This window comes from Lissotriton helveticus, chromosome 12 (genome assembly GCF_964261635.1).
Source record: "Lissotriton helveticus chromosome 12, aLisHel1.1, whole genome shotgun sequence".
NCBI lineage: Eukaryota > Metazoa > Chordata > Amphibia > Caudata > Salamandridae > Lissotriton > Lissotriton helveticus.
In genome coordinates this window covers 107,990,172-108,003,814 of record NC_136073.1, presented here as the reverse complement: position 1 = coordinate 108,003,814, position 13,643 = coordinate 107,990,172, and the positions used below count along the sequence as shown (strand labels likewise).

The 13,643-nt window shown below is 45.9% G+C and overlaps 1 protein-coding gene across 1 annotated transcript in view; it reads right to left on the bottom strand.

Moving 5' to 3' along the window:
* The window catches only part of LOC144799501 (hydroperoxide isomerase ALOXE3-like), a 212,316-nt gene extending 201,211 nt beyond the window's left edge, over window positions 1–11,105 (bottom strand). The window contains exon 1 of the mRNA XM_078670852.1: window positions 10,925–11,105. Within this exon, the coding sequence (XP_078526978.1) occupies window positions 10,925–11,071 (147 nt within the window). The 5' untranslated portion in view covers window positions 11,072–11,105. The remainder of the gene's footprint in view (window positions 1–10,924) is intronic.
* Window positions 11,106–13,643: the final 2,538 nt, after the last annotated feature.

Here is a 13,643-nt window from a genome sequence, read left to right as displayed (position 1 = left end):
CAGGATTGGAGGAACACCCAGGATGCAAAAGTAGCAGACACACTGGTCTGATTAGCCTGTCAATCAGGGAATTATAAATGTCTGGTTTAATCGGTCAGTTGGTTGTTCTCATTTTCTGACAAGTCATCCAAAATGGGTCATTGAAGAAACCGAGTTCGAGTCTCCTTTCAGACCAGGCAATAGGGTTTCAACTTTAGAAGATGTCTGTGATGGTTTACCTGTGAAAGTAATTTCACAGTCTTAGGGTAGAAGTTGGACTTTAGCTCGTCAAGCGGCATCCCAGCAGAGAACAAATTGTCTTTGAGGCTTGTGGAGGCTATGTGTAACCCATTTACTGTGGTACCTTGTGAACAGTGGAGGTTGGTTGTGGACGGTGGGGAGATAGGGGTGGGGGGCCGAAAAAAACATAAAAAAAGACTTACCTGCCAACACTGCCGCGTCACCTTCGTCCTCTTCTCTGGAACGGAAGCACTCAAGCTTCCAGTCTTTCCCAGCCAAACACAATGCTGCTTTACAGCAGTGTTGTAGTTGATCTGAGCGCTGTGGTTTCGTGCTCAGAGAGGGACTGGGAGGCTGGGCATGTTTTTCCCTCAGGCTGTAATACATGCAAAGTGCACATGACAATTTGGCCGGCCCGAGGCGGCCGGCCAAACCAGCACGTGAACTTAAGGTGCAGCCACCACTCCTCCCTCTGCTGGCATCATGCAGCAGAGCCCTGCCCTAACATGGACCATAAAGGAAGTCTAAATATACAATTATTATAATGTTCTGTTATTATCATATTTTATTTTTACTCTGCTCTTAGTGCAGTGCGGCGACACTCTTCCGCCTTAGTGGAGGAGCCACCCCTGCTTGTGAGTGCTTCCAGTTACAATTTGTAGCTGGCGGAAGAGAGCCTGAGTGAAGAACTTACCATTTGAACCCTTGGTCCCTGCCCAAGAACTAGGACAGTCTCCAGCATTGTCCTTGTAACATCTTTCCTGTGTGTGCCCTGCTATTAGAAAATCTTAAATGTGACCAGTGGGTTCTGTGGTACACACCTCCACCCCTTTTTTGTCATCTGAGGGTATCAATGTAGATTGCCATCCTGGCCAGCCACAATCCCCTTACAGCTATCCCAGGTGCTATTGGACTAGTGGCACCCCAGTAACTCTGTCAAAAAACCACACCCCCCTATCCAAACCCCTGACATCACTAGTGCAGTCTCCTTGCCAATGAAGGGTGGGCACTTCTGTTGCTTTGGGTGGTGGCAGTCAGTGGACCAGAAAGATTTGCCTTCATATCAACAGCTGAAACTACATCACTGCAATTCAAGTTTGGTACCATTGCTCTAGCGTTGAAGAGTAACCCTGTTTAACATGATCCGTAAAATGCAATTTTGACTATGCTTTTATAGTGCTTAGCATCTAGGTGCTATACTACTGTTTGAGGCCAGAACTTTGGCCCAGGGGGCTATTAAGACTTCAGGTTTCCACTGTGTTTCTTAGTTTTATGTGTAGTATATTTTTTTTGTGTGCATTAAATATTTTGCTTTTACAAATTAAAACTCTGACTAGACATTGATCTTATTAGCAGGTATTACAGTGTAAAATGCATTTTGACAGTATTATTTATAATTTACCGCTTATTCTGGTAGTTTTTCACCCATTGCCCGCTCATGCGTAGTTAACAATTTTGCATGTGCGGATAATGGTTGTGCGCCAAATTTTAAGAATGACGCATCTTTATTAAAAGGTGCGGTTTTCTGATACTTTTATGCCCTGCATGGATGCACTGATTTTGCAGATATTTTCCACACCCAGCACTAGGTCTTGTAAACATGCATGTGTGCATGCTTAATGTTACAAATTGTTTTTCTGGTTGACAGAGGTATGCACCCTGTCCAAGCAGGAACCACGATCCTAGTCAGGGTAAGTGTAGTACACACTAAATGTTTACCTGTGCTCACTCTCTGGACTCACACAGCAGCGGTGATTCAGATGCGATGCGTCAGCAAAGTCAAGGCTGTGTTGTAAATCGTAGTTGTTGCATTGCGCAGTTGACTGGCGGTGTCCACGGCTTTGGTGCAGGCAGCGGCAAGGCATCAATTTCACAGAGAATGCACTGATTCTGTACAACACTTCGGTGCCGATGTGTTTGTTTCTTGGGGTGCAGCGCCAAACACTCACTTGCAAGGGCCTAGGACTGAATTTGGCACCACTTGCAGAGCAGGACTCACAGCAGTGGAGCCCAGGTGCTGGTAGCTAGATGCAGGTGAACTCTTTGAAATACCCAAGACTTCAGTAACAGGAGGCAAGCCCTATTAAGCCCTTGGAGAACCTTTAGAGATACAGGTTGTAAAGAGTAAAGTACAGTCCTCTCACCCAGTCATGAAGCAGCAGGCCAATACAGCAAAGCAAGTAGCAAAGTGGCAGCACAGCAGCTCTCCTTCCTGGCAGAATGTCCTCAGTCCAGAAGTGTTCTGAGTATATGGTGTCCCAGGTCCAGTACATTTACCCATTTTAGCCTTTTATAGAATGGAAACTTCAAAGAAAGGTCTTTGTAGTGCACAAGACCCTGCCCTTCCTTGCTCTGGCTCCAGACACACTATGGGGGGATATGCAACTCTTTGTGTGGGGACAGACACAACCCTATTCAGGTGCAAGTGTCAACTCCTGCCTCTCACTCTAGCTAAGGAAGACCCACCAGGCTTGCGATGAGCCATCAGGATATGCAGGGCATACCTCAGCTCCCTTGTGTGTGATTGTCTAGAGGGAATGCAAAAAGCCCAGCTGTCATCCAACCCAGGCGTGTATTCTAGGGCAGGCAGAGACACAGAATGGTTCAATTGCAAGTGTAAAGATCAATGCCGCCCATCGTCTCCTTGTGTTTGCTTTGTTCGCCCTAAGTTGGCAGGGTATGCCCAGATCTGGGTCCCTTGCTCACTTTGCCACTGGATTCAAGCTAGTCTAGCTTATGAGGGGTGATACCCTGAATCTGGTCTCAGGATGCTTGTTTCTGGTTCAGGGAGTACCTGGCCTGGAAGTTCATGTTGGACTGTTCCCATGGGAAGCAGGGTCAAGACTGATTCACACATGACTAGGTTCAAACTGGGGTGGCCTGGTGAGCAAAAAAAAACAATGGATTAAACCCAGATCTGTGACTGTGGTAAATATTTGATTTGTTCAGCATTTCGTCCACCATCAGTTTCAGACCTGCAATTTAAAAAACAACTTTACTAACAGATGTTTTTAAATTGTGATTCCAGGGACACCAAACGTTCTCTTGATATTTTTTCCCAATTGCAAGTTACAAATGTAATGTGTTACAAGGCAGTACCAATGCTAACCTATGGAAGAGAGAGGCCTTGCTGTACTGAAAAACAAATTTAGCAGTTTTTCACTACCAGGACATGTAAACCTCAAAAGTACATGTTCCGCCTTTTAAATCCACTGCAGTCTGCCCATGGGCCTCTCTGCTTCAGCGTACACAACGGACAAGGCACGCTGTTAGAAACAAAGGACCCACGATCCCTGCGCACAAGCATGACGCACGTCTAGACTCGGGTTTTCAGACCTTAAGACAGCTCATTTATAGTATGCCACATCTCTACAAGAGCAGTTTTGGGACATGTTCCCCCCTTTCTCCTGATGAATCCACAGGACCCATTAAATGTCCTAATTTGAGGCCACAGACCTTGGCACTCACCTAACTCTAAATTATGATACCCCCACCCCGTCCTAAAGAAGACCCGCTGCTGAGGATTACACTCACCCTTTTGGTATAGGGTCGAAATGTCGACGCACCTTTAGAAGCCTACACCATACTTCTGCCCCTTACCCCTGCGCTACAGATGCAGTTACACTGTGAATTACAACAGTTGAACTAATGTTTTGTACACGAATGTACCTATAAGGGTAGGCTAGAACATGTCAAGGTAGACTGTTTATAAATTATTATAGCCCCTTGCTGTTGTTTTTCGCAAATTTTGAATCGCCAATTTTTCCTTTTCCTTTTATTTTACTTTCACATGAGCACAAACTTTCCACACACCCTTTTCCGGCTGTTAATAACCGATGAATAATGTATATTGAAATGGCTAATTGTGTTCAATTGAAATATTCTCATTGTGTGACTAAATAAACTGATGTTATTAGTCCCTCCACATAAAAAAGTGTTTCTTTTCTGTGTGTGCCTATGATCTTATGTGCCTTACTGATTACAAACAGGAATCCGTTTGGAACTATAAAATCACAATCGTCTTGGACTATTGTTTTTCTGTACCATGGGGCTACCCAGGGCCTACCTTAGGCGTGACATATGTATCAAAAGATAAGGTCTGGGCCTGGCAAGTAGGTGAACTTGCAAGGTCGAAATGGCACTTTAAAACTGCACACACAGGCTCTGCAGTGGCAGGCTTGAGACAGGTTTGAGGAGCTACACATGTGGGTGGCACAATCAGTGTTGCAGGCCCAATCATAGCATTTGATTTACAGGCCCTAGGCACATGTAGTGCACTGTAGTAGGGGCTTATGAGCAAAACAAATATGCCAATCATGGAGAAACAAAATGCCATAACATTTTAGACATAGAGCACATGCACTTTAGCACTGGTCAGCAGTGAAAGCGTCACAGCCAAAAACAGGATGTCAAAAGGCAAAAAGACTGGGGAAATCGTGCCAAAAGATGGCAGGTGTTGCACTTTAGTTTTCTTTCTTTTTACATTTGTGTTTGGAGCACAGAAGAAGGAAGAGGAGCCTAACTTCCTCCTTCGTCTCCTGCCGTTCAGAGCAATACATTTTTTTTACATAATAACTTTGTTTTTATGCAGTTCTTTCTGCTACAATATTGACTTTTTCATGCATAGGTGTAAATAAAGTCTGGCTCTGCAGTACTCAGTTGATTGTTTTTGAAGGTTGAAATTCTGGGTCTCGTGACTCTGGTATTCAAACCAACCAGTCAGTCAGTTTGTACAGATCTAAGCAGCAGGCACCCACCTCACTGAGCTATCTAAGTGGTCTTTTTTTTGTAAACTTATTACAAAAAAGCTGATATTTTATCGAATACTTTCATTCACTTAGCTGTAGTGTTTTTCTGTTCTTATTCAGCTCTGTTTGTACAGCAAAAGTACACACACCTTACCTCAGACGGGTTCTTGAGTAAAATATGGCTACCTCCTGTTCTCATTAAAAAACCCTGACTACAGTAGGATTAAATTGGAACATTTCCTAGGGGTGTGGAGCATAGAAAAGGTTGGGTACCCCTGCTGTAAAGTAAAAAACATGACCCACCAGCTGGCAGCCAGTGGCATGGTTTCACTCTGGTTAATGTGTTCCCTTCATGCAACCACCGATAGGAATCATTTTCAGATCTCTGAAGACAAATAAAAGTATTTTCATCTCCACTGAACACTAAGACTGCCACCTCGATTCTCTGAGTGCTTTCTCAAAGCATATATGTGAGTTTGGAGGAAAAAGTGTGATAATGAATCTCAATAAGAAACATAGGTTTAACTTACTTCATCCTCAATATCCACCCTATAAACTTGTATTTTTGTGCAGACGTGACTGCCCTTTCTCAGCTGGTGTGGAGATGGTTTAAATATAAGGAAATATGTGCACTTTATCCTCCTATTTTTCCCATGTTTTGTGCACTTCGGCAGAGTATAAATGATGTTGTGAATGTCTAACCCACCTCAGCTGATGGTGTAAGCCATGGACTGCTCTGTCGCGTTACCCTGAGAGAGTCAAGTGCTGTAGAGGAGTTCTTGGTTTTCCAGTTTGTGGTCCAGCAGTGCTGCTGCCCCCAGGACACCGACGGTAAACAAATCCAGTTAATCCAACTCTCCAGTAACCCGACTGCCCTGGTGCCCCAGGAAACCGTTCTTCACAGCACTATCTTGCATGCAAGTAATGTTTTATTCTACAGTTTTGCATGCTAAGGTTGCATGAAATCTCAATCCCATGAAAAATAAGCTTGAATTAGATTGCTGCCTCTCATTTTTTCATTCCAGTGGACCTCCCCTTTCCATCCTCTGCATGCCTCCTTGCTCAGATCACAGCCTATTCAAAGTCAGATGCATGTTCGACTGAAATCCTAGTATTGTATTTCTGGAGATTACCTGCATCTAATTTCAAGGATCACAACCTCTCCTTTAAAAGTCCTACCCATGCAACCTGACAATTCCAAATTTACTTAAACTCATCTTCTAATGCTGCTAACCATTTGTATGAATTCAAACACACCCTACCCACCAAAGATGACACCACAACCTTAATAATTTAATCTGCCACAAAAAAACTGGAGTAGATGCATGGAATGGTTTCCTTAAGAGCACAATACTAATCCCAATACCCAACACTAACCATTGAAAAAACGCTAGCACTATCCTTGGGTTCCGGATCAGAGTGCTGCGCTGCGTAAAGAGCTCCAACCAATCAAAGACTGCAAGCACTATGTAAATGCAATAACAATACGTTACAATATGTAACCCTGTTGGCCTGCCCTGATACTAATGGCATAATTTTAAGCAGCAAGGCAGTTGACTGTAATTAATACGGACTGCATAATAAATCCCTTATACCGCTTGACACTCCTACGTTCACATAAGATAAAACGGGTCATGTCAATCACACAGTACTGTACCGTTTACAACAACAAACCAGACACCCATCACCAACTGAACAGGCATGGAACAACTAAAGAGATCTGTCACATACCACTCACCATTGTAGGACTTTAATTTACTCCTCCACTGAATGTCCTACAAGCGACATACGATAACCACTTCTGACATCTCACAAGGACAATCAGATATGGGATAATACATATCTCCCTCCAAACTAGGGTCGAATTGGGAACAAAATTAGACCCTGGGACAGAAAGAAAAAGGGGGGCCACATTTGTGAATAATAACCTTTCATGAAACATTGCTTAGTAGCACAAGTAATTTTGGGAGAAATCAATGATAAGTTAAGTTTTCTAAACACATGGGGTCAGTAGCATTGGGCACCACTAGATACAACATTATTCCACTGCAACTCATCCACAGGTCTCGTCACCTGTTCTTCAGGCTTGTACATTTCTCTACTTTGGGTGCCTGAAAGTGTTATTCACCTATTCGTGCCTTAGTCTGTGCTCCTCCTCCCCAGAGATCCCTGAATATCCTGCATTATATCAGGCCAATAATCAGAGAACCATGCGCATCCTTCTTGTCTGGAGGCTTCTGTTCATTCTCAAGGAACAAGGGGACTTCCTCTTTTGATGGTCACTCAGGAGCCTCTCTGCAAGCGATGTCTTGGGGGATTGCATACAACTTTGTGCTTGATGTCTTTTGTATTGTGGATAGAGACTTGATTTGAATCTGGAAAAGCTGCAGGAATTCACTCCTTCTTTCTCTCTGTCTCTATATTCCTTTCTTACTTGCTGTGTGCACCCTTCTCATTCTCCCTAACACTTTTTGCCCCTCTCTCTAGTTCTTCATTTTTCTATCATCCACTACTTCTTTCCCTCTCCTTTGTGTCTCTCATTATACCTATGTGCTTCACCCAGTCGCTCACATTTCCCTTCTCTCTTTTCCTATCTTTCTCACTGCCTACAAATCCCCCTCTCTCTCCCAATCCTGTGGACTCTTTCTTCAGTTTTTTGTATATCTCTCATGCCCTTATTCCTCATGTCATTTTGTGTCTTTCCTTGAAATTTTATTCCATTTCTCTGTCTTGCAAACCTTCCCTTTTTCTACTGTCTTGCTCTTTCCTGCCAGCCTCTTTTACATCCCTCTGCCCCTTGAATTTATATTCTTATGTGTCTCCATTATTGCTTTACTGCAGACAATAACAGGAAGTCGTCCCCTGCATGAAGGCAGTGTTTAAACCAAAAGAGAACCCACAGATGGAATTTACGTTACCATTCTATCCCTTTGATGAAGGAAATCTCACTGGTGGATTGTAATCTACATTTAGCACTACCTCCTGGAATGACGACAACCTCTAAACTAAGCCCTAGATTTAGGGGGAGAATTAGGATAGTGCATGTGAGGTAGTAACCATCCTTCTTTTATTCTCATAGACCAGGAAATGTTTGACACCCTTGTCTGCTTTCCTCTGCTCTCCATCATTTCCTTTGTTATTCACTTTTTTTGTAGTTTTATATAGCACAAACTTTACCCAAAAGTGATAGAGCGCTTTACATGGACACATTTATTGGAGATTGCAAAATTTCTCAAACCTGGTTCCCAAGTTCCAAAGTCGACAGCGCTGGATGTTACACCACATCCTCCACCACTTTCCTGTTTCCCTCTTCTCCACTTTCGACCTTTCTTGCTATCTTTAACAATTTCTACACTTCTCTCCACTGTGTTTCTTTAACAATTTCTACACTTCTCTCCACTGTGTTTCTTTAACAATTTCTACACTTCTCTCCACTGTCTTCCATCACTTCTCCCTAATTCCTTCCCCCTCACTCCTTCCATCGGTCTGCATCTCTAGCACTCTTATCCTCATTCCTCTACCTTTCTTCTTCCCTTGATTTCCTTTTCCTCTTCCCAAAGTTTTGTCCTTCTTCTCCACTCTGCTCTCTCACTTCTCCTTTTGTCTCCCTCCTTATTGCTGTCCTCGCTCAATCCATTTTGTTACTGTTCAGCCATGTCTGTTCTCCCTTCCCTTTGTCATTTTGGTCCCAAATGAATTTTCACAGTAATGCTTAAAAAAAATGTTTTGTGTTGTCAAAAGCATTTTTCTTTTTGCTCATTTTGGTTGCTTATTTTTTCTTTTCGTTTAGTGTTGAACCAGAGTCTCCTCCCAGTTTTTAAGATGACAGTGTGGGAGCGGGCACCTGTGACCCTTGTATCTGCTGCTGGAGACAAGTAGAGCCTCTGGGAGGGACACCACACCTAATCTGCCTCCCTGCGCTGCCCCCTTTCGCCCCAACCCCAGGTAACATTACTGCCAGCTGTGACGCTCATAAAGAGCACAGCCACTCCCAGTGGCCTCACTGTGAGGCTGAGAGACTCAGGCAGGATGAGACCTGACACATGCTGCGCTGGCTCAGTTTGACCCCTTGTCCTACTGCTCAAGACAACGAGCCAGGCATTCTCTGTACTTGGCTATAATGAGCTCCAATTTTCGCTCTAAGGCCTCAGGTCAAGTGACCAGCCCAGGAAGATGTGATTTTATCTACAGCTGGAAAAACTGGCCCATCAGGAGGCCTATGCCTCAGGCCCCTCGGGCAAAGGCCGATTGCTCGCCCTGACAACCCCACGCTGCTCCGACCTATGCCTGCTCAGGACCACAAACTTTAAACAAAATATCTCAGAATGGACATCCGAGGGCAGTCACCACCCAATAAGGTGGATTGTGATCATAAGAAATGCCATATAGGGACCTGCAGGGCTGTTCAAAGCTGCCATCCTATTGAAACCGATACACTATGCAGGTGTCTCGCGCCCTTCTTCATCCATTACACTGCTAAGTGCTGTGCCACATAACACGATAACCACACCTCGGTGAGCTATGTGCCACATACCAGGATAACCGCACCTCGGTGGGCACCACGCAACACATGAAAACACTTAGGCCCACATGCATCAAGCATTTTTGTAGTCGCAAACGGTGCGATTCCTTAAAATCGGCCGTTTGCGAATGCAAAAGTGCTTGTTGGGATGCATCATGCCATTTTAGAAGTCGCATCTTTTTTACGATTTCTAAAATTGCGTTAGCATTTAAGAAATCGCAATTGTGCGATTTCTTAAATGCTATGCATCATTACAGAAAAATATGCGTTTTTTTAAATTGGAAGTGCAAATTACCACGAAGTTCAACTTCGTGGTAAATTGCGAAATTGATTAAAAATGCACAAAAATGCATTTTTTAAACTGTAAAGTTACACACACACATGTCCTTAGGACATGTGTGTATGTAACTTATGCTGAAAAGTACATTTCATGGGTGCAGGGGGGGGGTCATTTTGACCCCCCTCTCCACCCTTGAAATGCATTGATGAATTGCAATTGCACATTGCGAATTCGCAATTCCCATTCATTCCTATGGGCATTTTGGCCCATAGGAATGAATGGGAATTGTGAATTCGCAATTTAAAATTCGCATTTTTTATGCATTTTGGTAAAAATAGCGATTTTTACCGATTTGCAAAAAAAATAAGAAAATATTCATGCATAGTCTTTTGCGAATTCTAAATTGCGAATCGTTATTTTTCGCAATTTAGAACTCGCAAAAGCCAATATTGATGCATGTGGGCCTTAGTACACTGGATCAAAACAACACTCTTGCACCCACACAGTGCTTCAAATGGGAAAATAGAAGTGCAGGTGCTCTGTAACAGAGTACCTGCTGGTATCTGAGAAGTGCCGGTACTCTCCAATTAAAAGTATTACGTTTTTCTTGAGAAGTGCAAGTACTCCCCCTCTCAAATAAAATAAAAAAAATTGCTGGTACTCAATACCGGGCCATTTACAGCACTGTTACACGGTGTAGCATGCTATCCATGTAGGCGAGCGCCTCAGGGCCCCACATAGGCGAAGTAAGCGCTATTTCAATGATGCAATAGAATACACATACACGAGCAGCATCAACCGACTGAGCTAGCTTGCCAGGCTTTCAACCTCAGAGAGAGTTTCACAGATCTCGGCGCAGGGGCGTTAGCCGGCGCACTTAGCACAGTGTGATTTTTTTAATGAGACCCGCGGGCTGCCACAGCAGAGCGGCATCAACCCGCAGGGGGTGCTCGCAGCTACGTGTTTGCAATTTGTTTTGACATTTGTGACAGGGTCTGGGTGGGGCAGGACAGCAGATAATGCACAAGTGTCCTTAAAGAGAGGGGCATGCGGCTGGGGTTACGTGGTCGGGTGGGAAATCGGGGAGCACTTTATCTGTTGCCCCGCCCCCCGGTGCACTTTACCAGTTGTCCCGCCCCCGGACCCCTTACTTACACAGCCGGGGATGAAGTCTTTCCCAAAGGTGTTGAGGGCGTGCTTGGGGCTCTGCCCCCGCTCCCCCACCAGGGTGAGCGAGATGTAGTCCATGGTCCCGGCCATCAGGTAGGAGCCGGTGGCCACCGTCACCTTGTACGTCGCCATCCTGAGGAGAGTGTGGCGCAGCGCTCCTCGGAGGGCAGAGTAACTACAAGGAGGAGGAGTTTGGGATGGGACCAGGGCTCCTCGGAGACCGGGCGTGAACCGACGGAAAGTTGGACCACCAATTGCATAACAAAAGCGCTCGCTTTGTTACTTCAGCCAGCCCTTGGCAGGCGTCGGCATGCTGGGACCCGTAAAAAGGAAAATAAATCTGTAATTGAGAGCTGTTAGGAAAAAAGCGAGGAATTCCAATGAGAAGTTCATGAACTGGCTTTTCACGGGGTGCGGCCAAAACTAGACGCAGCAAAGGCAGCGACTTTAACGGGAGATATGCCTGGCTCTGGCTCGGCTCGAGGTCTGCCTGGACCCTCGAGCCGAAGGCGAGCCAAACCTTCATGTGGCTTCTACCTGCCACCCCCTCTAACCTCTTGTGACCGGATTTAAAGACAATATATTAACCTTTGATGGAAATGGGAGAGAAAAAGAACCACTTATCTAGTTGCAGATTTGCATAATGCGATCCTTCCCAGCTTCCCCACTTGACCACAGTGTGCGTGCCTAGGTCATTATTTTATTTCACTGTGCCTCCTTTAATTCATATTCACCTATTTATTTATTGATTTTATATAGCACAGACATGGCCCTTAGGCACCAGAACGCTTTACATACGAGAGCACCTGGATGTGTGCAGTAGAAAAATATTTTTCGTGTTTGATTTAATAGACTCTAACTTTGCTCCATGTCAAATAACAACGCACGTCACAGACAGGTGCACATGACACCTGACCGGACTTTGCTCTTTGTTTACTAATGGCCGGGGGCATCAATGTTTCTAAATTCATATTTGAAAACTACCCCTTCTAAAAACTCTCTCAGCTGTGATGTAGTCTGAGGTACTAATGTAAAATGCTCCCACATGGTGAGGAGATACACTTTTTAAATGTTTTGAAAACTGTTCATCATATTTTTACATGATGTTTGTTGCATGATTTAAATATGAAACATTTTTAATGCATGGTCCGTGCGGGGGCACTCGGAGCCATGCCAGTCCCCTGGCTTGTATTTGCAGCATTTGTAGAGCGCACTAGACCAAAAAGGCATCAAAGCGCTATGCACGGGAGAGAACTGTGAGGGCGATGACAGCTCAGAACAGAAGGATCAGCACCAGACCAACGCCCCAAACGAGGGTTGATCCGCCAAAAGCCAGGTTGTAACTTGTTTGCGGAACATCAGGTGCGAACTAAGGGGCCCATTAGGATGGCGGGCGGATCGGCCCCGCCAGGCCGGCGGTATCCACCGCCGGCCTGGCGGGGGCGATCCACCCGCCATCCGTCCCGGAATGACCCCCGCCATATTAGACCGGGTCGGAAAAGGGTTTCTGTGGTGGAGGTGTCTATCAGACACCGCCAGCCATATTAGGATGGGCTTTTTAAATGCCCTTCCGGGCATGCAGAGTCTGCATTGGGGGCCCGATGCGGGCCCCCATGGACTCCGGGGGGGTAGGGGGTGCACATGGGCCAGCAGTTCCATGCACTGCATGGCAGGCACCGCGCGGTGCATGGAAGTGCACTCCCTGCCTTCCTGCGATTGTGGTGGGTGGTGCTGACTGCACCGCCCGCCACAATGGTAGGAATGCAGGATGCGCCCACCACTGTGGCGGGCGCATCCTAATGCCAGGCACGGGACCCCCGCACTTATGGCTGGCGGTCCCTGGTATCGTGAGGATTGAGGGCGGGCAAAGTCCACCCGCCATCCTAATGGGGGCCATAGGCTCCTGATATGTTCAGAAGGAAATTCCAAAGCCTGGCAGCTGCCACAGTAAAGGTACGCCTCCCCTTTGGCTCTCTTACACCGAGGCACCACCACCTTGTTTTGTCCAGTCGATTGCAGAGGCCTCTTAGGGAGCAGCGGCTGGCGCAGGTGAGCGCAGTGAGACGGGCGCGTGGTTGTCGACAGGCGACGGAATAGGATCTCTTTATTTATTTAATTTTCCCTATTCCGTCGTCTGTCGAGATCCCCCGCTGCCCTGCCCCACCGCCGTTACCTGCACCGGCCGCTTCTGCTAGGAACGTACCAATTCAGGGCTGTGCTGAGATACCTCGACCCCAGAGAGGTTCGTTTGGTTCTCTCTGTTAATATTTTTAGCGCACCCACTTCTACCATGAAAAGATTTGGCATTTAAACGACACATCAAACAACAGATGAATATAATAAAGATTATTTCAAGTGAAACATTTTTTTCCTGAATGCATGTTTCATTTTTATCACACATTATATCATTGCATGGAAGTCTGTTAAAATAAGAGGGCCCATTCACAAAGGGCCTCCGCACTTGTGAGGAATACCACAGGGTCGTGTTGGGGGGCCGCACTCGTGGCGGAGACCCCGCAGTTATGTTTTTTGCGGGGCCCGCACTCATGGCAGAGACCCAGCAGTCCTGTTGGGGGGCCCCACACTCGTGGCCAAGGCCCAGCAGTCATGTTCGGGGGGCCCACACTAGTGGCGGAGGCCCCGCAGTCGTGTTGGGGGGCCCACACTTGTGGCGGAGGCCCCACAGTCGTGTTGGGGGGCCTGC